This window comes from Solanum verrucosum, unplaced genomic scaffold (genome assembly GCF_900185275.1).
Source record: "Solanum verrucosum unplaced genomic scaffold, falcon-dt-bn FXZP01000150.1, whole genome shotgun sequence".
In the NCBI taxonomy this organism is placed as follows: domain Eukaryota; kingdom Viridiplantae; phylum Streptophyta; class Magnoliopsida; order Solanales; family Solanaceae; genus Solanum; species Solanum verrucosum.
In genome coordinates, this window is record NW_026020371.1 from 68138 (window position 1) to 93914 (window position 25777).

Consider the following 25777-nt stretch of genomic DNA (forward strand, 5'->3'; position numbering starts at 1 on the left):
ATTTTGGCCTTTTCCTATTTCGTTTAACCCCTTAGATACGTCGTTTAAATCCTAAATCATATGGTTTTAGTCAGTTTGATCCTAGAAACATAACTAGAACTTACCTTAGTCAAAGTCATTAATCAAAACATAAAAAATTAGAATCAAGAGAGGAGAAAAAGGTCAAGAACCCTAGTTCAAGAACGCAACAAGGTTCCATCAGTTCCAGCCCCGAAATCGATAGATTTCTCTATGGAATTCGTCACTAGGTATGTGGGATTTCACTAGTGGGTTCCTTTCGTCCATTAGGTCCCTATAATTCAATTAGATTCTTCATTCCATGATTATGAACAGACCTAGGGTTTTCTAGAATTTCAACAGATCATCATGAATTAGTTATTTAAATATTCCAAATCAGATTATCATGCTGTTTCTCAGTTTATCGCATAAATTTCAGAACCCTAGCTATGTATTTCTTTAGTTCTTGAATTACACATGCTAGGCCAGATATTTCAGTATTCAGTTATACATGCCTCAGTTCATGAATGCATCATTATCAGATTAATTATTGCATTCTCAGTTTGCATGTTCAGTTTAGAGCTATCCAGTATTTACAGAAATTCAGTCATAATCAGTTAACCACTTAATTCATTGGGAGTAGCGTAATACCGAGTTGGACTAGGGTTTAGCGTACCCATATAGTCCTAGAACTACAAGCCACGTAGGTGTAAGTCCCCTCTGTGGGCAACATCAGTTTAGTGATCACACTAGTATGCCTCTATACCTCTGGCGGGTATATTGGGTCTCTCGATGGTGCGTATACATCGGACTCCACATTTAGCTCATGTGGTTTTATATCGGTTATTAGTAGCTCCCACACTTCAGTCAGATTCTATTGCATTGACCATTTATCAGTATATTCAGTATTCAGTCTCAGTATGTTATAAATTGGTCATTGCATTCAGCTAGCTCAGCATTCAGTATCTATATCATGTTTAGATTATTTCATTGCTTTATTGCTTTGTTCAGTTATATGTTATTTCAGCTTTACTCTATCATATATGCTCAGTACCTTTCAAGTACTGACGCATATGTGCGCTACATCTTCTCGTGATGTAGGTTCAGGTTCTCAGCATCCAGATCACGCTTAGATCGATTCCCGATCTCCAGTTCAGCAACATCAGTGGTGAATCCTCATTCTTCGAGGACTAGTGACATGTTTATCTTTATCGCTTTTAGTCTTTAGTTTCAGTTTTGCTAGATCTAGTTTGGGCATGTCCCAATATTTCTAGTCAGTTTAGAGGCTTATTTTAGACATAGTTAGATTCAGCTTAGTATTGAGTTAATAACTTCTTTTAATTAAACTCATCAGTTTTCATATATCTCAGTTATAGTATATGGGTATTCCCCATTTTTTCAGTTTATTTATGATTTAGCTTCCGCATCAGTTTATTATCCTTAGTATGATCATGATCATGCCATCAGGGTTAGCTTGGGATCACTTGTGGTCCTAGGTCCCGTGTCCGCGTCTCGGGGGTAGCTCGGGGCGTGACACCTTTGGTGGTTTGATGATCTCCTCACAAGTGCAGGGACGTGGTCCTCTGCAGAGTATGAATCTCGTCGAGTATCATTATGTTGTACAACTATAAAAGCTATCTACGTCAGAAAGTTTGTGAAGCTGCAGAGTACTTCACAAATCAGAAGCGACGAGGTTGCTTGTTCAATTAAGGGGGAAACACCAGTTATTGAATGAATGTTTCTTCACTCACATGAGGAGTTATGCAGGTTGTTTGTCATCATCAAAAAAGGGGAAATTGATAAGTGCTTATGCTTTTTGATGTTTTGATGATCTCCTCACAAGTGCAGAGAGCTGGTCCTCTGCAGAGTATGAATACTCGTCCAGTGGTCAAAGTGTTGTACAGCTGGAAAGCTGTCTGCGTCAGAAGGTTGGTGAAGTTGCAGAGTACTCCAGCAATCAGAAGCAATGAGGTTTCTTGTTCATTGGATAATAACTTTTCATGTCTAAATATATCCAAGAACAAACAACAAATTATTCATTCATTCAAAGAGAGAGTTTTTCAAGCTTCAAGAACAACAAGGGATCTGATCCATTTCTTCAAGAGCTTCTTGTACCAGCTGTTACTTTGTTTGCTTGTAATAGTGCTTACATTGTAGGATTCGTTTCACTTGTGAAAGAAACGTTTTAAACTTATGTGAATCATTGTAAGAACTAGGTTAAGGATTAGGGTCTTACTCTAAAGTCTATATTAATCAGTTAGAATTAGTATAGTGGGCGGTGTTGTATCCGCTTAGCAAAGTCTAAGTTATCTAGGGGTGATAACTTAGTGAACAGTGTTTTATCTGCTCTGGCTCATCTACTTATTCTTATGTGTCTGTGCGATTTGCCTCTGAATTTGATATGATTTGTGATATGCTTGATCCCCCATCCATGTTTCTACCCCAGTTGAAAAGTCAATCATAGTCACCCATGTATATCGTGTTGTCCTATTGTGTTTATGGATTTTTAGATTTGGGTTGATTTGGTTATGCTGGATATGACTTAGTTGGTATAATCTTAGGCATGACTTAGTTGTCCCCTATAATGTTGTGCTTAATGGTAATGCTAAGTCGGTAACTCTAGAGATCCCAGGTAGGGAAAAGTTAGAGTGGGAAGGGGGTACAAACCTAAGTCAGTTAAGGTCATATCTGTCATGCGGGGTAGGAAACTGGTGGGGTGGGATTGTTTGGTGTGATTGGCTCATATTCAGGATGTTGATGTCGAATCCCCCTCTATTGAGTCTATTCCCTCATAGTGCTTCCCTGTGGGGTGTTCCTGTCTTGTTTCGTAAGAAGAATGATAGTAGTCTGAGGCCTGTTGATTTTATCTTAAGCTATAAAAGGGTGGATTAATAATGGGATGACAAGCTTATGGATAAAGAAAGTCCCATTGAGTATACTTGGGTGATGGCAATTGAAGTATTTTATTAAGAAAGTGCACATAAAAATTGGGTTAGTCCTTTGAATTTGATGGGTATACCTGAGTTTGAGGTGTCATGTTGATGGAAAGTTTGACTTTGTGGTGATAGTCAGGGCTGACTGAGCATAAGGTAATAAGAGTTTGTGATGGAATGCAACTATATCATAGGATTGGTTGGCAACTATTGAAAAAGACTTGAGAAATGAGTGTACATACATTAGGTCGAGTGTTGTGATAAGTGCTTGGTTCTTGTTTTTGAGTTTAGTAATGAATATGATTGAAATTTTAGCGAAATATATGGTAAGATCGATGGAGATACAATCAATGATAAGCGCAGATCCATGAATTCATAAAAAATCTTGAAGGTACAAGCTAATGTTGATAGAGAAAGAGATTGGGTTATACGGTGGAAATTACAAATCAGATTTTTCATTGTAAGTCTACATTCGTGGTGATGTATTTTGTCAAGGTATGAATTAGCAAGGTGAGAAATGATCAATTTTATCCGGTATTGAGCACTTGAAATGACTTACACCTGCGTTGAGTCGTAAGTTTACTACTGTTGATTGTTAAGTACCTAAAAAAGGTTTCATTTTTAAAGTGTTGGTTTATAATAAGGTAAATGGTCGGAGTGTTTATGGTGGTTGTTAGTATTGTGAGTATGATTTACTAGCTATGCTCTAGTGTGTTTTCACTTTTGTGGGTGGATCTCTAGTGGTGGATCAGGGGTACCAAATCCTGCGATGTTCTCTTGGTTGAGTGGGAAGATTGGGAAGATTTGGTTATTTTGAATGACATAATTGGTGTTGTCTTGGAGTTGTTAAAGTATTTTAGTGGTTCGACATGTACCACTTGTTTATGAGAATTCATAGAAGAGCTACCCTGTGTGATCATGGTTGTCCGACAATCTTAATATTTGTCTAGTCGTCAAGGTCATGTATTGATTGTGTGTGGATGAGTGAGGGAATCATTGGGTCTAATTCTACTGCTCTTAAGGGTAATCTACAATCATAATTGCTAAATCTAGCATTCGATAGTGTGGTTAGAGGGTTTGTATGCTTGGACATATCCCTCGATGAGCATCTGATGTCTAAAGATAATTTTTTTGTAACTTAAGCTCATGGAAATTTGTGTTGTAAGAGGAGATGTTGATAAGAACTATGATTGGTTCAGTATTATGAGTGTGTGTTGGTTGGTTCAGGTCCATCTCTAATTGTAGCGAGTATTGATGTAGAATTTTATCAGGGTTATTTGAGAAAGGATTCGTTCGGATGTTGTGTCAAAGTCCTTGATAACATGTTGTACACGTGTGTAAGATCAACTTCGGTGGTTGTTGGAAATCGTTTTTGTTGTTAGTTAAGTTTACATACAACAATATTTATCACTCGAGTATTGAGATGACTTCATTGAGGCATTGTAAGGGAGGATGTGTAAGTATTCAATTAGTTGGTTTGAGGTTGGAGATATGAAACCCTTAGGGTTTAATGAGATTCGGAAAGAAAGGCATGCGAGACAAGTATCCCCAGTAATTCGACGATTCATATACTACTCTACCCTTACTTTAGCCTGTATTTCCTAGTTTCTCACTCAGGGACGAGTGATGGATAAATTGATATCTATTGTAACGACCTGATTTCGTCGTTATGGAAAAGCCACGGGGAAAATTTTTGGGCTGAAAAACTTTTGGGTAGTATCTTGAAATTTTCCAACCTTGTCCAGATATGGACGAAATCGGAGTCAGTGAGGTCTAGGGAAATTTGTTAACAAATAGGAGATCTAATTATGATTTTGATCACATAAGTAGATAGCTACGACGTTAAGGAACCCGTACGACTTTACAAAATTAAATTCGGGTGAATAGAACTCCCGAGATTGATCTTAGCTTGAACGGGTATTTTTCGAGTGTCGTGGGATGAAGGTGTCTTGTGAAATGGGGGTATTGGAATTATTAAAATTTCTCACTGTTCCATGCAAGCCGCTATAGTAGGATTTCTGCTGCTAGGGCGGGGCCACTGTAGCGGGGTGAGACCACTGTGGCGGGACAGACGCGACTTAAAGTCGGAAATAAACCCCAAAAATGTTTTATTCTGCAATTTTTGAACTTGAGAGCTAAGGAACGAACCCATGAGTCTTCTTGACAGTTTTCCACCATTCTTGAGGCTAAAGGTAAGGTTTTCACTCCCCGAATCTATTTTTCGATCCGTAGAACCTAGTTCCTTGGGTTATTATCGATGGGGGAGGGTTTTCATCTGTGATTTATGGTGGAAGAAACCCTAACCTGGGTATGAGGATCAATGGTTTGACTTAGGGTTGATAATGTTGATTATAATCTGAGTAATTAGGCCTCGTTTATTGAACCTTGCGTTAATTGTATGTTTTTAGACCACGAACAAGCTGGAAGAATCCGGAAAGACAAGGTTCAAGTGTCTTAGGAGATTCAAGCTTGAATTCGAGGTAGGTGATGGTTGTGATTTCAAGTTGGTGTGATATATGTCTGTAATTGCTCATTGTAATGCATGTATGTATGCGAATGTTGCATTATTGATCACCCTAATCATAAATGAGGATAATTGAATAATTGTATGCCATGAATTACCTCTTGTTGTATGATTGTGAGAATATACATTGTGATCGTGATTGTGGTTTGTTGAATGGATCTGGTATTACATTCCGACACACTAACTTGGATCGGTTGCCACGTTTCGACATAAATATGGGATCTGTTGCCACGTTTCGGCATAAATATGGTATCGATTGCCACGTTCCGGCATAAACATTGGATTGGGTACCACAAACCGGTACACTAATAGTTTAGGTTCCATAAGAGAACCATTGAATTGAGTTCCGTGAGAGGACCGTTCAATTGTGTTGTGTATCTACTTGTGATGATTACGTTCATATCTACTGGTGATTGAGGTTGAAAGATTGTGTGTTGCTTTAAAATGATAACCAATGTGTATTATTGAGAACGTGGAATGCTACATTGATCCTGAAAAGATGACTACTATTGTATATGTTCGGTTTATGCCTGTTTATAATGTTGTGGTTACTTGCATGTGTTTCACTTATTGGGATAGCCGCGTGATCCTACCAGTACACTGTGGTTGTGTACTGATATTGCACTTGCTTGTTCTTTGTTGAGTACATGGCATCTTCAGGCGGCTATTGATAGACCTCAGCTAGGTGACTATTGAGTGTGATCGGATTCAAGGGTGAGCTAGTTCTTTCAAGCTGCCATGGAACTTTCTTGTTTAAGTCCACTCTTTTCGGACTCAGACTATTTGTTTAAGGTGTTGTTTAGTGTCGGGGTTGTACCCCTTGTTATTAGACTTGTCGTTAGTAGAGTGTTGGTACAATGACTTTCAGGTTCTAAGGGTTAAGACTTCCACATTAGTTTGGTTAGTTATTTGTTTAAACCTTTGGAGTTTATGGGAACTCCGTATTTCTTTTTGTCATTTAAACCTGCTTCCATATCTTTAAATGCGTAGTATTTGGATAAGTTATGTAGTTGGGTCGTAGTAGTGGTTGTCCCACCGGAGGGTTAGTGTGGGTGCCAATCACTACGGTCTGGGTCATAACACATTCGCACTCCCAAATTCCACCACTACCGAGCAACTTTCGTCCGCCCTCTTGCCACCATTGAAGCACCGGAGAAGGTAGTCAAGCTTGGAGTTGCAGCCGCATCTTCGCTTCCGCCGCCGTCGTTAACGCCCCTGGTCGAGCAGAGGAGAAGAAAGAATTTGACGTAGTATTTAATGAAATTCCTAGTAATGCTAAAAATGTGACAATTATATTTAGCTTTTAAAAAATAATTTAGAAGAATTTATAGTGAAGGTAGAAGAATTCTTTCTTCTCCTCCACCACAACCGTAGCTTTTGTAAAATTATTTTATAGTGGAGGTCAATGAATTTGATGTAGTATTCAATTGGAGCATTTGTTGCTGCCAAAATTTTAGGAGAAAAAAAGTGTCTATAGTGGAGCATCATAAATTAATTTTTAAAAGCTAAATATAACAAAAAATCATCTCGAATTTGCTAACAAAAATTTATCTTGGTTTGTTTATAATTAATTGAGGATCAAAATGGGTTTATGAAATTGCATTTGCTAAGAAAAAATCATGTGGGTATGTTTATAATGGAATTTAGAATCAAAATGGGTGGATAAAAGAGTAGACGGTTTTGGGTTATAATTTGTGGGTGGGTTTTAGGTAGGCGCTTTTAGATTGCAATACGTGTCCCACCGTTAGTAAAAATGTTATATACGTCCCAAAATTTGGAAGGTAAGGACATCACTGTCCGAAAAGTATAACGAAGGGTATTTTTATACCATTTACGATAGTTCGGGGGTATATTTGTTCTTTTTCCCTTCTTTTTTTAAAACTTTAGTTTTTTCGTAGGTTCATTAAATGATTTACGATTTGTAAATATTATGGGCACGAGTTTAAAGAGGCTCGGGTGAGTTTTGGATAACAAAGTGTCACGATCCAACCCATTTGATCGTGCAACACCTAGATAGGAGAATGACAATTCTGCCAAATCATCGTTCGCCATGTGTTGAGACAAGCTCCGAATAGCTAAGTAGTTAGGTTTGTTTGAGGAAGGTCCCAAAAATAATTATTTTCTCATATGATAAAGAAAAGAAGAAGATCCAAATGTAAATTTTTGAAAATTTACTCACCCTCTTCTGTAAAATTTGCAAATTTTTCACATTATTTTTCATGTTTTTAACATGTTATTTTTATAATTTATTCACCCTTTTAATTTTGACACCTTGCCTTTTATGGATAGGAAAAAAATATTGAAACTCAATTTGGAGAGATTAAATATTTTGTTGATAACATATTATAAAACTAACTTTAATAACAATAAACAAGAAAATAGATTAAAAAATGTAAAGAACAAAATAAAAACTTCTTATTTCTTCCAATACGCACAGTATGATTCTTAATGATAAGGATAAGGATGTAGAGTCCTAGTACGTTAGTTTGTTTGAGTTATACGTGTTGACTATACCTTATTTATGGACACTAAATCAAGGATCTCCCCCAAATCAGGGATCTCCCTTTATGGCTAACGGTCATTAGCTTGAAATTAGTAGATAATTAGGACTCTAATTACTTGTATAAATATCTTGTAAATCCTACAGTTTTATAATTAATAAAACAGATCACAATTCTTTTATCTCTAATTGTTTTGGGTCTCTATCGTTATTCAACTTGGTATCAAGACCCTTGTTTTTTTTCCCAGATCCTCACTACTCAGTTTTTTTCTTCTCCAAAAAAATTGTTTCATTCATCTTTGGTTCAGATTCTCAATCCATATCCATCATTCCTATAGTCATCTCTGAATCTATTCCTTGACTGATCCCTTCAACTTTTATTTTCTTCTTTGAATTAGGATGGATTCACGAGATACCTTGTGAACAAAATTTGATGGACATAACTATCCGATTTGGAAGTTCCATTTCAAAGCCTTCATTAGAGGCAAAGGCCTCCTTGATATTCTGGATGGCTCAAAGGTTGTACCTATATAAGACAAAGAAAAAGAGATTTGGGAGGCTGACAATGGCAAAATTATCACATGGCTTATCAATTCCGTCTCGGTTGATAGAGCCATGGAACTGACATCTTTTGAGAAAGCATAAAAAATGTGGAGTCATCTACATACCCTCAGTAACCAAAAAAATCTAGCTAGAGAATTTGAATTGGAATGACGACTTGCAGAATCTATACAAGGTGAGAAAAATGTTCGTTGTTTCTATTCTGTATTACTCACAGTATGGGCAGAACGAGATCAGGTTTTTGCCGCCTCTATCCCTACGGCTGGATTGAAGGATTTCATGACAACGATGAAGAGGACAAGGACAGTCCAATTTCTAATGAAACTTAGGCCCGAGTTAGAGCATTTGCGTGCTAGTATTCTTAACAGGGAAAACCTACCAGCTTTGGAGGTGGTAGTTTATGAAGTTCTTCAAAAAGAAACTCGGTTGAGTTCTCAAGCTTCCCTGGAGAATTCCCTTACCATGGACACTGCCTTGGTTGCATACAAAAGTTCTTCTTCCTCGGGCAACTCTAACAAGCATGTTCAATGCTATCATTGCAAGGAAACAGGGCACGTTATTTTCCATTGCAAGAAGCGAAATTATTGCAACTATTGTAAGAAAGATGGTCATATTATTCTAGAATGTCGTAAGAAATTTGGTCCAGGGAAACGCTCAAATCCTCATAAAGCCTTCCAAGCGATGACAAGGGATATGTTGGAACACGAGAACCACCAAGCACAAAAGTGCTTGATCGCAATGATATCTACAAAATGATACAAGAATCATTGGTGGTTGTTCTTCCTAATGCAATCTCTTCAGCTTTGACTGCTATGTATCCTGGTAAGACTAAACTTTCAGATTCAACGGTATGGCATATTGATTCTGCTGCATCTAATCATATGACAGGAAACCAAAAACTATGTTCTAATTTATCTAAACCACGTTCTAGACATGAAATTGTTACAGCAAATGGTCATGTTTTAACTGCATCAGTTATTGGCTGGATTAAACCATTTTTAGAAGTTCTTTGTGTACCGAAGCTTACTACAAATTTAATATATGTTGGGCAACTTGTAGAACAAAATTTTTTGGTTATTTTTTCTCCTAATGGTTGTGTTATTCAGAACATATTGACAGGGGAAACGATGGCCATGGGACGTAAGGTTGGCAGGCTGTTTCTTCTTCAATCTCAGGATACCAAACTCCATCTGTGTTTTCTTTTAGCTTCAAATAAAGAAATCCAATTTTCAAATAAAATGTGGAACTTGTGGCATCTCAATTTAGGCCATCCACATGCTTCTCGGTTAAATTTTATGTTTAAATCTTGTAATTTGTTGGGTAAACATTCACTAATTTTGCCCTCTAAATTACCTTGTGAAAGTTGTGCAAAATCAAAGAGTCATAAACTTCCTTTTCAATTAAGCAATACTAATTATTCTACTCCTTTTGATCTAATTATAGCGATGTTTGGGGACCTTCTCCAATTATATCTCGTTTGGGATACAAGTATTTCATTTTATTCATTGATCAAGTATCTCGTTATACATGGGTTTTCTTCTTGAAACACAAGTCTGAGGTACCAAATATTGTCAAAAAAATTTATAACCTTTTAGAAACCCAATTTGAGAAAAAGACCAAGATTTTTTGTTCAGATTCAGGAGGGGAATATGTCAATACAAACCTCACTAATTTTTTTTCAAGAAAAAGGCATAATTCATCAGCGTTCTTGTCCATATACACAGGAACAAAATGGTGTGGTGGAACGTAAGAATAGACATGCTGTTAAAACTGCCTTAGCCCTTCTTGATACTTCAATGTTCCAAAAATATGTTGGGTTGAAGCAATCAAAACATCTATTTATCTCATAAATAGACAATCATCCTCGGTCATGAAACCAAATTGTCCATATTTTATTCTTTTCAAAAAATTGTCTGACTATTCATATCTTAAAGTATTTAGTTGTGTGTGCTTTGATCTTCTTCCAGATCATGAACGTCATAAATTATCTTCAAAAGTTGTTAAATGTATTTTCTTAGGATACAATGATATTCAAAAAGGGGTATTTGTGAAATGATTCAACACGCCGTTTATTGAGAATATCACGACATGTTATCTTATTTGAGAATTCTTTTATTTATACTAACAAAGACTCACAATTCTCTACTATGTCTTTCCTGAAAAAGAATTCTTCTTGTGATGCTGATTGCCATAGCCACCCAGCCATTGGTCCTTCGTCGACCATGTCCTCTACCACATCAGGTACTACTTATGACTTTGATCCTTTTTTTGATAATGGTACTACTTTGGCAAATACTAATTCTTTACCTCACCCACATAATGCCTCATTAAATCTTAATAACCAACATTCTCCCACTCATCAAAATAGCATTGACCCCATTAGATGATCATCTCGTCATGCTCCTCCTCCAGAACGATATGGATACTCAACAGGTGAATATGGTCGATCTTGTGCCTTACTAACAACCTTGAATTCTATAGTTGTACCAAACTTTTATATGAAGGCTAGTGGTCAGAAATGTTGGGAGGATGCAATGCATAGAGAATTAGTTTCCCTTGAGGAGAATGATACATAGGATATGGTGAATAGACTAACAAATGCAACAAATATTGGAAGTAGATGGGTGCACTCAATCAAGATGAAAGCTGATGGATCCCTAGATCGATACAATGCAAGATTAGTAGCTCAAGGATACAAGCAGGAATATGAAATCGACTATGATGAAACATTTGCTCCAGTAGCTAAGATGACGATAGTACGTATATTGCTTACCTTTGTATCAATAAAAGGTTGGAAGTTACATCAACTGGACGTCAAGAATGCTTTCCTGCATGGAGACTTGCAAGAAGTGATCTACATGAATCCACCACCAGGTTATGAATATATTAAACTAAATCAGGTGTGTCGTCTTAAGAAATCTCTCTATGGATTAAAGCAGGCTCCTCGCTCTTGGTTTGAAAAGTTCCGCACTATAATCTTAGGTGTTGGTTTTACTCAAAGTAGATTAGATTATTCATTATTCTTACGTCGACGGACTACCTCATGTATTACTATTCTCCTTCTTTATGTGGATGACATGATTATCACAGGAAACGACGAAGTTGGAATCTCTCATTTGAAAGATTTGTTACACTCTTCATTCAAAATGAATGACTTAGGGAAAGCTAACATATTTTTGGGGTTTGGAGGTAAGTTATGCAAAGGAAGGCATACGATTGAGTCAACAAAAGTATGCATAAGATCTAGTTCAGTTAGCCAATTTTATTGATCATAAGAAGGTCCATGCTCTAATGGAAGCGAATACGAAATACAAAAAAGAGGAAGGAGAGATTTTTGGAGATCAGACCTTGTATAGACGTCTAGTTGGATCACTTATATATCTTACTATGAGTCATCCTGACATCTCTTATGCAGTACATGTGTTAATCCAATTTGTTACCAAGACTTACAAGATGCACTACACTGCTTTGCTCCGAGTTATTAGACACATAAAATGTGCTGTGAATCGGAGTCTCTTATTCCCATCATCTTCATCGCTGGACATAATGGGATACGTTGACCCAGATTAGGAAGGATGCCCTGACGATCCACTATAGGTTGGTGCATGATGCTTGGCTCGTGCATGATTTCTTGGAAGTGCAAGAAAGAATCTCAAGCATCAAAGTCATCCACAGAGGTAGGATATAGAAGTATGTCTGTTGCATTCTCTGAAATCATTTGGCTACGAAGGTTGCTATCAAAACTTAGCATCAAAATGAAATGATCAACCACATTGTATGGAGACAACACTAGTGCAATCAGAATAGCAACAAACCCCGTTCATCATGAAAACACCAAGAACTTAGATGTAGACTGTCACTACATTAGAAAACTGGTTGAAGATCGGAGTATTAGCCTGAAGTATATATCCTATAAAGATCAACTGGCTGATTTATTTACAAAGGCAATGTCAAGAAGTAGACACAATTATCTATTGTCCAAACTCATGCTTTGTGATACACAACATTATTTTGAGGGAGGGTGTTGACTATACCTTATTTATCGACACTAAATCAGGGATCTCCCCCAAATCAGGGATCTCCCTTTATGGCTAACGGTCATTAGCTTGAAATCAGTAGATTATTAGGACTCCAATTACTTGTATAAATATCTTGTAAATCCTACAGTTTTATAATTAATAAAACATATCACAATTCTTTTATCTCTAATTGTTTTGGGTCTCTATCGTTATTCAACTATACGTAGTTATTTTCTCTTCTCTTTAGGTCTCTTATGTACAACAAACTCCTTTCTCATCTATACTTGTACATTTATAAATATCACACATTGTATCAATAATACTCGAGCTTTCATAATAATATTCAACTCTTGTATGGTATCAAGAGCCTACTAAGCACTTTAACGAGTATATTTGATCTTCTTCTTCTTTTTCCAGCATTCTGACGCTTCCTTTTGTTCCAGAATGTCTGATACTTCCTCTTCCTCGTCCCCCAACTCTCCAGCAATCACTCTCAATCAAGGGGGTGTCATTGAGCCGTCTCAATTGGTCTCTTTTAACCTTGCGTCCCAGCTATCCTTCAAGTTATTAGAAAGTGCAAATTATCCAACTTGGAAATCCCAAATTACCACACTTTTGTTTGGTTACGATCTTCTTACCTTTGTTGATGGCTCACTTCCCATCCCAAATGTGCAAATTTTGGACAAAGACAATAACCAAATTCCCAACCCCAACGCATCAGTTGACGCTACAATCGTTCCCCTCATTGCCCATGCTTCTAGTGCCAAAGAAGCTTGGTATATTCTCCAAACAACTTATGCCAGCAAATCACACTCAAGAATATTCAGTTTGTGCGTTACTCTTGCAAATGTCAAACGAGACGTATGTTCAATTAATGATTATATGAAAGAAATCAAGTCCATTGCAGATGATTTGTTTTGCAGTGGTTCACCCGTTAATAGCGAGCAAATTGTTATTAAGGTGCTGAGTGGTTTAGGATGTCGAGTACAAGGAGTTATCTGCAGCAATAAGAGCTCGTGATAATCCTATCACATTCGAAGAACTCTTTGATAAACTCTTTGCACAAGAGATGCTCATCAAACACTCAGAACCTAAAGTCCAACCACCAATGATCATTGCTCAATTTCATCAGCATTCCACCAACAATGGTCCCAAAAATAGACAGCTTAACTCTTCCAATCGTAAGAACACTACTCCATCTGGTTCCTACAACTTCCGTAACCAATTTTATGCCCAGAATAACAATTCCTTCACCGAGCAGAATACCACCAGAAGCAACAACCAGCGTGTCCAATGTCAAATATTTGATAATTTTGGTCATATTGCAAAAGTCTGTAGGTCCAAATCACACAATGCTACTGAAGCATATGCTAATTTTGTCAACTGTCACTCTTACGCTTTTGATTCCCCAAGCCCTTGGGTTGTTGATTCTAGAGCCAGTCATCATATTACAAACAACTTTCAATCTCTCCAGACTCCAACTGGATGCAATAATTATTGGTGATGGTAAACAAATTCATATTACTCATATTGGTCATACTACTTCCTCTTCTCCTAGTCTTGCAGCCAAATTTCTTTTAAAAGATGTTCTTTGCTCTCCATTTATAAAAAAGAAGTTGATTTTTGTTGCTCAATTTTGTACCAAAATCTAACTTCCAGTGATTTTTTTCCTTATTCTGTTGTGAAGGATTTGAGCATGGGGCATGTCTTCTTCAAGGCAAGAGTAATGGCGATCTCTATGAGTGGCCCGCGGACATGACCAAATCAGTCACACCTCGTCCTCAAGCACATTTTGTTGCATCAACACCTCCATCATTACTACAAGAGAACATGTCATTAGCAAGAGACTAAATCCCTAGCGAACTCACAAAATTCCTAGCTAACATCATTTTTACAAGGAAAATGACTGTAGCAACCTTTTGTAGCGAATACGCACTTGGCTAAAATTTTGCTAGGAAAACGTTGTTAGCGTAGCTAATTTAGCTAGAATATTTTGCTAGGCAACATATCCAAGGATAATAGCTAGTATTATTCCTAGGTAACTTCATAGCAAACAAATCTCTTTTGCTTGGACATTTTCTAAGCTAATATGTAAACATCCTAGATTTTTCTTGGCTTGATTTGTTATGTTTTCATGACCCCTAGCTTACTTTTAGAAGCAACCAAAATACTTTAATTTCACATATCATGAAATAAATAATTGAATCTATTCAAATTACACCAATTCATTAACTATACTTATGCATTTATTTGCACAACCATTTCAAAATGGTATGTCCTTCATAAATGAATAACATGTATACAAATAAAATCGAACACATCTGAAGTTTAAAAACATCAAAATTAGCTCCATGTCAACTTAATCTCAAAAACATCAACATAAGCTCCTTGTTGGCATTTTTTCCTCCAACTTAACGTCTCTAGCTCCATTTGTTGACATGTTTCTTTCAATTTAAGGTCTCCAGCTTCACTTGTTGGCACGTGTCTTCATATTTAATGTCTCCTTACATTACTTCAATACCATATTCATCCCTTGGTGTAGAAATCCCATCAACCTTCTCCTTAATAAGTTTTTTATAAATGTGTTTTGAAAAAAAAGATAATTAGTCACTTTGAATAATAAAACAAATCAAATAACAAGCAAAGAGACATAAATAATTTGAACTAAGCAAACTGGTCGAATGAAGTATACATTAGATTATATTACAGGTTTTAACAGAAGAAGAATGACACATTATTAGTAAAAGGAATCAAATACCAAAAGATTAAAGACACCAACGAGTATACTACAAAAATATTATTGAATATTTAGGCTTTAATGTATGAACAAAGAAGATACTTTGGGAGGCTTTCATACCATGTAAACTCACATGAATTCTATGTTTTTTTAAGATTTTTGACTTTGGATAATGAAAGGATGAAAATTGTTCATTTAGAAAAACAATAACCATGTTTTTGGTTCACTTGGATATCTTAAGGATGTACTTCAATTAGCGGGTATCCCTTACCCAGTACTCAAGAACCAGGTTCTTGAATAATCCACACAAGAAACTTAGTTAAAGAACAGTGACACCAATATCACGTGGAAATCTTCCTAACTCAAGGAAGGGAAAAACCACACAGAAGTATTATATTAATTCAAGATTTACAACTCAGTCAATCAATGAATCTAACCCTAAACTTCTACCCTTTTCGATTAACTATAATCGAAAACTCTCAACTCTCTAAGAAGTCAAACTCGCTTCTTGTTTACACAAACTCCCTCAATTCTCTCTTAACTCTAACCCCTCCCCCCTCCCCCAAGAAGTCAAACTCACTTCTTGTTTACAACTCTCACAAACTCTTTCAACCCTAACAAACACTGATCCAAAGACAGATCAATGTGACTCAACTATTCGAAAGTAATTCTAACTCTAGAATTCTTCTGTTTCTACTTCCCGAACACCTTGGCCTTCATTCTGATTCTCTCTCTCACTGTTTCTCTCTTTTCTTGATTAGCAAGGACAATTTCTTCTATCTGGCTCGATGCCCATCATTTATAGATTCTGAACTGTGTTAGACTCGACTTGTATAAGGATAGAAGTTAAGTTGTACTAGGAAAGGAATTATATATTTCCTTAACTACAAATCCTTTTCGTACAAAACTTCTATTTCACTATTTCCTTCTTTGACTCAGCTTCCTTTTGAAAACAAACTCTTGTTTTTGAACTTCTTCTTTTTGATATCATATTAAACTCTCTTTCCCGCTTTTTTGTTTGGGAGTTCTATGTTTCACTTATGTGAAACTGCTTCATTCAATCTACCATCAAAACTGCTTGATCAATCAATTTCCCCCTTTTTGATGATGACAAATCTACTCCACTTCTTGGGCAAGATCAACACCATATATATACAAGAAAAATAACACTTTCCCCCGTTTGGCATATCAAAAAGAAGAGTGGACAATAAACACTAACATACCCCAACCAAACCTTAGAGCCCATGAAGGGACAACAGTCCAGAAAAACACAGCATAAGCGATACCAATCTAAGGATATTAGCCATCTTTAACATAGTTAAAATAAACACAGCACAAGAAACAACAGAGTAAGCAAGGAAATCAATATGCACCTACGTTTTAAGTTCATCAGAGCACCATCAAAATATCCAAAATATGCAAACACATATTAAAGTATGACAATGTCTTAAACAAAAAGCACAACTAACAGAACTAGAAATATGTGTTCAAGAGGTGGCAGGACTTGGCTTTGGAGGAGAGGAGGAGGAGGCGAGGAGTTGGAGAACCCGGTCCATTCGAGCGTTGTTATCGAGTTGTTGTTGCACTAACTGTTCTTATAACTTGGTAATTTCTCCCTGAGATGCAAGTAGGCCAATTAGCAGAGATGCATTTTCAGCCTGAAGAACAACAAACTAGTCCCTACCAGTTCTAAGATCACGAAGCAAGCTAGCAACGGGTCCAGATGCCCGGGGAGAAGCAATAGGAACCTGATCTGGTTCAGCAAGTAGTCCACACTCAGTAAGGGAGGACCTAGTAAACATGTATGCACGAGTCAAAGTTCTTCCCTCACCCAGTGGCACAACAAACTCCTTGAACACTATAGTAAGAAGATTCCGTAGGAAAGTTGATGAGAGCCAGGTTGAGGATCAACAATTCCAGCCATGTGTTTGATTATAAGGGATGGCCAATCAATGGGCTTCTTGTTCTCCAAAGCATGTGCAATTCCCATATCACAAAAACAAGCCGCATGTCTTCTATTCCCCTAGGTATAATGCCCATATGAATAATTTCAAACAACAATTTATGAAAAGGTGCCATTTCACCCTTTAACACCTTCCTAGCCCTAGTGGAGACCCTACCCTGGGAATACTTAGATGTAAGAAGACAATGCTCATCATTCAGCCAAACATACTCAGCAAGTCCATTAGTAGGTATAATAAGTATTTCCCCAAGCCTAATATGGTCGAAAACCAATTCTACCCCATTTATAATGGAGGTTGCAACAATCCCTTCCAGAATAGTAAGATTTGTGTAGAATTCGACCACTTTCTTTTCATATACCAACAATTTAGAATCAAGAAAAAGATCCCCCCCCCCCACCCCTAAAAGCTCAATAACCCAAAATCCCTCTTTATTGCATCTATTGAGAGGATTTTAGAGTGACCCCTAAGCACAGACTTGGTACGAAAATATTTCTCCTTCCCGATTTCTAGAAATTTTACCATATTTTTACTCAATTTTTGTGATGAGGGGAGAGGCGGATGGTATAGAGATGCTGAAACTTCCTCCGACTCAGAGTCAAGCATTACTGGACAAGAGGATGGTTGAACAGGGGACTTACCAACACGATAAGATTTAGTACTGGATTCCATATCCTCTTTCAATTGTGCCTGGCCTGCACTGTGAGTGAAGGGTGTGCGAAGAGAGGTCTATTTCACAACAATGTGTTTGCGTGGATGCTGGGGTTTTGGGGGACGTAAAACACTGAGGGGAACATCATCAAGATTTTGTTCTTGAGGGGGAGTGGGTGATGGAGAATGAACAGTGATGGTGGTGGTAGTAATGTGAGTTTCAATTGGAGGCGTATATGGGAAGATAGCGGAGTTAGGGTTTGGAGTTTCTGAATAAGGAGGTGATGGAGATGGTTTCAAGGGGTCGCTAGATGCAAAAGCCGATAAAGGGGATGGTGGTCGAGTGGGTGATGGATCTTTGGGTAAGGAGGTTAATGATGTGTTGGTGGAGTGGTTTTGTCCCCCCTGAGAGTGTACATCGAGAGATGTTGGGGCCGATGGGAGTGCCATTGAAGTGGATGAGATTTCATCGTCGGAGTAAGCGATGAGAGGGTTAGCCATTGGAGTGTTCAAGATTTCTTGGGGATTCTTTTTGGTTGCTTTTGGTGTATGGATGGTGTATTGCAGAGGGGGCTAATGGGAGGAGATCTTGGAAAAGAAAGGTAATAATGGTGGTCTGACATAGATAGGAGGAGTGATTAACGATTGGATTTACGGGGATGATGTATGGGAAAGAGAGAGAAAGAGAAAAAAAATAGATTTCCTTTTAAGGTGGTTTTCCCACGTAAAATTGCTTGTATGGAGATATATGTAAAAAGAATGTAAACCAGGTCCCTTGTGCTTCAGAATAATGATAGGGTCAAGTTTGCATCTGTAATGCATAGATGGATACGTAATGGAATGAAGTGCATACCTGATGTCCTGCAAACCTGGTTCAAGGCATGTGAGCGCTTCTGCACCAAATTTATAAGAAACTAAGGGTAATCTCATTAGACTTGATCAACAAGTTGTCTCTTGAACAGTATACCTGTAACAGGGTACCAAGATGAGTTAGTTGGAGGCAGATGCTTAATTTATTTCGCACTCTAAGGAGTTGGTGAGAGACAATTATTAATCCTAAAATAGTAGCCCTAGAGCATGGCATTTTTTTCTGAAACAATTCTCTTCCAAGTGCCTTAGTGAAACTGTCAGTAATCTGGTCCTCAGTTTTGCATGATGTCATCATGATAAAGCCTTTTTCAACATTGTACCGAAGGAAGTGATGTTGGATGTCTATATGTTTGGTACGATTATGATGAACCGGGTTCTTTGCCATATTGACAACACTTGTATTGTCACACTTGATAGGGATACAACCTACTTTGATTTCAAAATCTTCTAGTTGTTGTTTGATCCATAATAGTTGGGCACAACATCATGCAGCGGCAACATATTCAGCCTCAGCTGTTGAAAGTACGACTGAATTTTGCTTTCTGGTTGCCCAAGAAACAAGACAAGGTCCTAAAAAGTGTGCCATTCCAGATGTGCTTTTTCTATCAACCAGGTAGCCAGCATAGTCGACATCAACAAATCCTACTAGATCAAAGGAGTCACCTGAGGGATACCATAGCACCAGGTTCACTGTCCATTTGAGATGTTAGAGTATTCTTTTTACCACCTTTAGGTGAGATTCTTTAGGACATGACTGAAATCTGGCACACATACCAACACTAAATACAATATCTAGTCTACTGGTTGTTAGATACAGAAGAGATCCAATCATTCATCTATATTTTGTGTCGTTACCTGTGGACCAGTTTCATCTTTGTCTAGTTTGGTTGTGGTGCCAATGGGAGTATCAATCATTTTAGCCTCATTCATCTCAAATTTCTTTAGTATTTTTGATGTATTTTTGCTGATGGATTGAGGTACCTGATGGAGACGGCTTGATTTGGAGACCTATGAAGAAGTTTAGTTTACCTATCATGCTCATCTCAAATTCGTTGCTCATTGGCTTTGCAAATTCAACTCCAAGTTCAGCATTTGTTCCTCCAAATATGATATCATCTACATAGATTTGAACGATGAGTAGATCTTTACCTTGTTTTCAAAGAAATAATGTATTATCTATTTTTCCTCGTGAGTACCCATGTGTGAGAAGGAACGTGGATAAGCGATCATACCAGGCTCTTGGAGCTTTCTTCAGCCCATAAAGTGCTTTATCTAGTTTATAGACAAATTCTGGATGATCAGGGCTGTCAAAATCAGGGGGTTGCTTCACATATACTTCCTCTTGGAGAAATCCATTTAGATATGCACTTTTTACATCCATCTGATATAATTTGAACTCCATATGGGCCGCAAAGGCTATTAACATCCTAATTGCTTCCATTCTTTCAACAGATGCGAATGTTCAATCATAATCGATTCCTTCTTCCTGATCATATCCTTGGAAAACTAATCTAGACTTGTTTCGTGTGACTTGTCCTTGATCATCAATATTATTTATGAATACCCAGCTAGAACCTATTATAGATCTATCATGTGGTCTAGGGACCAGGTTCCAAACCTTGCTTCACTCAAACTAAATCAGTTCCTCCTGCATGGCATTAATCCAGTCTGAATCTGCCAGAGTTTCTTTAATATTTTTTTGTTCAACCAGTGATAAGTATGCTGAGAAGGCACACATATTCCTTTGTTTTGATCTAGTATGAATTTTTGAATCCAAGGGTGTGAGAATATTCTGTATTGGATGAGAACTTTGATGTTTCCAGCCACTTGGTTGAGTACCATGAGTGTTAGATGATGATGGACCTGGTTCTATAGCTTCTTCTTCCCCTGTTATGTCTTCGGTTTTATAGGTGATTGGACTCAAATCGTCATTTGGATCTTTGATTATGTCTTCATTGAATTGGTTTGCTTCCGGTAGCTGTTGATCTGTCATACCTAGGTCATATAGATTGTCTACCATACTCCTTTCAATTTGGCTTTGTCTTTCATCAAAGACAACATAGATTTTTCTTCTACCCGATTTGTTTTTTTTGTTGAGTACTTTATATGCCTTGCTTTCTGTTGAGTATCCAAGAAACACTTCTTCAACACTTTTTGGCATCAAATTTACCTAAGTTGTCTTTCCCGTTGTTATGCACATAGAAGATACACCCGAAAGGTCGGAGGTGGGAAAAATTTGGTTTTCTTCCTTTTAACAATTCATATGGAGTTTTATTTAATATTGACTTGATCATGCATCTGTTAATGAGATAACATGAAGTGTTTATTGTCTCTGCCCAATAGGATTTAGGTAGATTGTTAGATATCAACATGGTTCGAGCAATTTCTTCTAATGTTCTATTCTTCCGTTCTACCACACCGTTCTGTTGTGGGGTTCTTGGTGCAGAAAAGTTGTGATCAAGGCCATTTATAGAGCAGAAATCTAGGAACTTGGTATTTTCAAACTCTAATCCATGATCAGATCTGATGCTTACAACCTCACTACTAAATTTCTTTTGAACCAGTTTCACAAAGATTTCAAACATATCGTATGTCTCATCATTTGTTGCCAAAAATATGGTCCATGTGAATCTGGAGTAGTCGTCGACAATTACAAATATGTACCTTTTTCCCCCTCTACTTAACATACGCATTGATCCACATAAGTCCATGTGAAGCAGTTCCAAAGGTTTTGTTGTACTGACTACTGCCTTTGTCTTGAAATAAGATTTTTATCTGCTTACCTTGAGTACATTCCCTACAGATTTGTTCACTGATCAATTTCTTTTCGGGTAATCCTCTAACCAGTTCCTTTGATATAAGTTTGTTGATAGTAAAATGACTAATATGTCCCAACCTTTTGTGCCAAAGAATGGAATTTCCGGTGATGGCACTGAGGAAGGTGAGTGAATTTTCTGGGCTCATTATATTAGTTTTGTATACATTTTTATACCTTTTTCCAATAAGAACCAATTCCTTTGTGGTTGAGTTAACCATTTTATATTTATCAGTAGTAAATATACCTTTGTTTCCTTTGTCACACATTTGGGATATACTTAGCAGATTATGTTGTAGTCCATTCACATAGTATATATTGTCAATTGCTTGGTTAAGGTTTGGGCCCACTTTTCCAATTCCTCGTATTTCTCCAGTTTTTCCATTTTCAAAGGCTACGTTTCCACCCTTAAATATTTTCAGTGAGAGGAAGTTGCTTTTATCTCCATTCATATGCCTAGAACATGCGCTGTCCAGGTGGCAGGTACCATTGTTTTTGCTTCCCTCCCGCTGAATCCTGCGATTATTAGAAAGAGTTAGTTTTGGGTACCCAAATCCACTTGGGTCCATGTTTGTTAGAGAAAGGATGAATGAGATTTTTCTTAGCCCATGATGGAATGATTTTAAGTGTCGGAACCATCTTTGTGTTGTTTTCTTTCTGTATCTTTTGTACGAAAGTAAAATTGTTCTTATGTGCAGTTTGTTTTTTATTGCATACATAACTCTTATGTCCTATAAGTCCACAGTGAGAACACATACAATCTATGTTGGGATTCTTTGTTTTAGAAAAGCCTATTCCATGTCTTGTGGAATATTGACTCTTTTGGATTCTATCGAGTAGTATGGAGGATCTGGTCCATCTCATGCTGTGATATGCTTCCATTTTGGTCCTGTGAAGTTTTTTCTGGAGGTCTTCATTTTTTTACAGTTATGGATTTAAACTCTTTGTTCAATTCTTTTAGCTTATTATGAAGAACATAGTTTTGTTGTTCTAAGTTCTCATTTTCTTCTCTCAATGATGCATAATCTTCCATTAACAGATCTCAGAATAGGTTGATTGGTATGCATTTATGAGAGTATTCAATAGAGATTCTAGTTTTCTTTTTTAATAAGAGTCCAGATTTTCTTTAATGCAATGCAGACTAACCTGGTTCTGTTTGTCCTCTTCTTTTTCTTCAGAATCTGATCCAGCCATTATTGTCTGAATTGTCTCCTGTATATGGCAGTTATTTTCCTTATCTTCAGGTTCAACTATGGCTAGTAGTGCAAGGAAGTCATATTTGTCAGTTTGTTCGATTGCAAGTAATGATTGGTTTTCAGTTTGCTCATCTTTAGACTCATCTTCTGATATGCCTCCCATTACAGCAAAAGCTTTCTTCATTGAGAGATGAGCCTCCTGGTTAGTCATCCTCCTGTTGGTAGGAATATATTTGTCACCTTCACCATCCTTTGTTTTGTCTGTGTTATTCTTTTATTTTCTAGGGACCAGAGTGGGCAGAATTTAATGAAGTGGTCTGGACTTCCACATTTATGGCATAGTTGCTCTCTTGAATTTTCAACTGTCTTTTGAGGACCTCTTCTTTGAAAAGTTTGTCCTCTTTTTAACATTCTCGAGAATTTTTTTGTCATAATAGCAATATTCTCATCCTCAAAATCTTCAGATGTTCTAGCTTTCAGAACCAGGTTCTTCTCCTTTCTTTTACTGCCAATTGTCTTTTCCTGGTTTTTCTATAATTCATATGTGATGAGATTTTCAATAAGATCATCCATAGCCAATTTGTCTAGATCACGTGCTTCAGTGATGGCTTCTACTTTACTTTTCCACGATTCTGGTAGAACACTTAAGAGCTTTCTAACAGCCTTTTTGTTTGGGATTACTTCTCCTAACAAGTAAATCTCATTGATGATTGCAGTGAACTGTGTATATCTTGAATTGTTTCTCCCTCCATCATTCTGAACAGTTCATATTGTCTGTTCAAGTTGTCAATTTTAGATTTCTTAACCTGAGTTGTTCCTTCGTGTGCAGTTTGTAGAGTTTCCCAAATTGACTTTGCATCCTCACATGATGAAATCCTATTGTACTCATCTAGTGATCCTATGCCGCAAATTAGGATCTTTTTAGCTTTGGCATTATTTTGAATGGCGAGTTTGTCCGCAACATCCCATTCTTTTCTTTCCTTTGGTACCAGGGGGACTCCATCATCTCCCTTCTTCATGGGTATATTAGGACCATCTAGATCTACACTCCAAAGATCGGGATTTTCACCTATCAAGTGATCAATGATAAGATTTTTCCACCATCTATAGTATTTTCCATTGAATAGAGGTGGCTGAGTTTGAGAAGCTCATTCTTGTGAGGAAGGTAGTGTTGCCATCGATTCTTTTCAAGATGTGAATCTTTTAACGAAAAGACCCACTCTGATACCAATAGAAGAACCCTTACCCAGTACTCAAGAACCAACTTCTTCAATAATCCACACAAGAAACTTACGTTAAAGAACAGTGACACCAATATCACGTGGAAACCTTCCTAACTCAAGGAAGTGAAAAACCACATAGAAGTTTAAATTAATTCAAGATTTACAACTCAGTCAATCAATGAATCTAACCCTAAACTTCTACCCTTTTCGATTAACTATAATCGAAAACTCTTAACTCTCCAAGAAGTCAAACTCGCTTCTTGTTTACACAAACTCTCTCAACTTTCTCTTAACTCTAACCCCCCCCCCCCCCCCCCCCCCCCCCCAAGAAGTCAAACTAACTTCTTATTTACAACTCTCACAAACTCTTTCAACCCTCACAAACACTGATCCAAAGACAGATCAATGTGACTCAACTATTCGAAAGTAATTCTAACTCTAGAATTCTTCCATTTCTACTTCTCGAACACCTTGGCCTTCACTTTGATTCTCTCTCTCTCACTATCTCTATCTTTTCTTGATTAGCAAAGACAATTTCTTCTATCTGGCTCGATGTCCTTTTATAGATTCTAAACTGTGTTAGACTCAGACTTGTATAAGGATAGAAGTTAAAGTTGTACTAGGAAAGGAATTATATATTTCCTTAATTACAAATCATTTTCGTACAAAACTTCTATTTCATTATTTCCTTCTTTGACTCAGCTTCCTTTTGAAAACAAACTCTTATTTTTGAACTTCTTCTTTTTGATATCGTATTAAACTCTCTTTCATGCTTTTTTTGTTTGTAAATTCTATGTTTGACTGGTGTGAACCTGCTTCATTCAGTCTATCATCAAAATTGCTTGATCTATCACATTCCATTTTAAACAACTCTTCAAAATACAAAGTCAGCACCATTCCATACCCCATCATATAAAGAAACTTCTTTTAATTTCGGACAAAAGTATACAATTAGTCGGATAGCATATTCTCAAACATGATTAAAGAAAGACACAATACATAATATGCCCTTTAACTTAGCTTGAGGTGGCATCTATACCCTTTAATTTTTGGTGTGCACAAGTAAACACTTAAACTTGCATAAAATTGAATAAACTTGTAAACGCGTCTTGCGTGACATAATACACGTAGGACACCACATATGATGATGTATAGGATGTGAATTGCTATGTAGGATGCCAAGTAAGACGCATGTGTTTACTTGTTCAACTTTATATAAGTTTAAGTGTTTGCTTGTGCACAACCAAAGTTGGAGGGTGTGTAGACGCAAAACGAAGCCAAGTTAAAGGCATGTTTATGTATTATTCCATAAAGAAAATAACTATTATCAGTCCTAGTTCCTACTAATTACCGAATAAGGACTAGAATAACAAGCACTCCTTCCTTTTAAGTAGAAACAATATAGTATTATCAGTATATCACCAAAATCAAAGCACATCAAAATAAAGCTTAGCAGAGATGCAAATCAAAAAATTTAAGTAGTGCCAATAAATATTAACTCCTAAATAAATTGAACCATAACCTAAGTCCTTGTAATGAGAAACACAAGTGAAAATCAATCCAAATCTAAAAACAAAAGTCAGCACCATTCATTCTGCAACTCATATTAATTTTAATTTAGTTTACTTTTCTGCATCCTTATTAGGAACACTAAATGCTTACCAAACCCTACTTTAACTAACATAATTACTACATAAAATCTATACAACAAAGAAACAAGTTAAAGTAGTACAAGGATACTATGAGCACAAGAAAAGAAAAAATTCTATGATATTTGATCAAACTTTTTA

The 25777-nt window shown here is 36.9% G+C and overlaps 1 protein-coding gene across 1 annotated transcript; it reads right to left on the bottom strand.

The window, feature by feature from the left end:
* Positions 1-23295: 23295 nt before the first annotated feature.
* LOC125838374 (uncharacterized) lies at positions 23296-23783 on the bottom strand. Its single transcript, XM_049517452.1, has 2 exons — positions 23571-23783; positions 23296-23520 (listed from the first exon to the last, which is right to left on the bottom strand). The coding sequence occupies exons 1-2, from the start codon at positions 23781-23783 to the stop codon at positions 23296-23298; spliced, it is 438 nt and encodes a 145-aa protein (XP_049373409.1).
* Positions 23784-25777: the final 1994 nt, after the last annotated feature.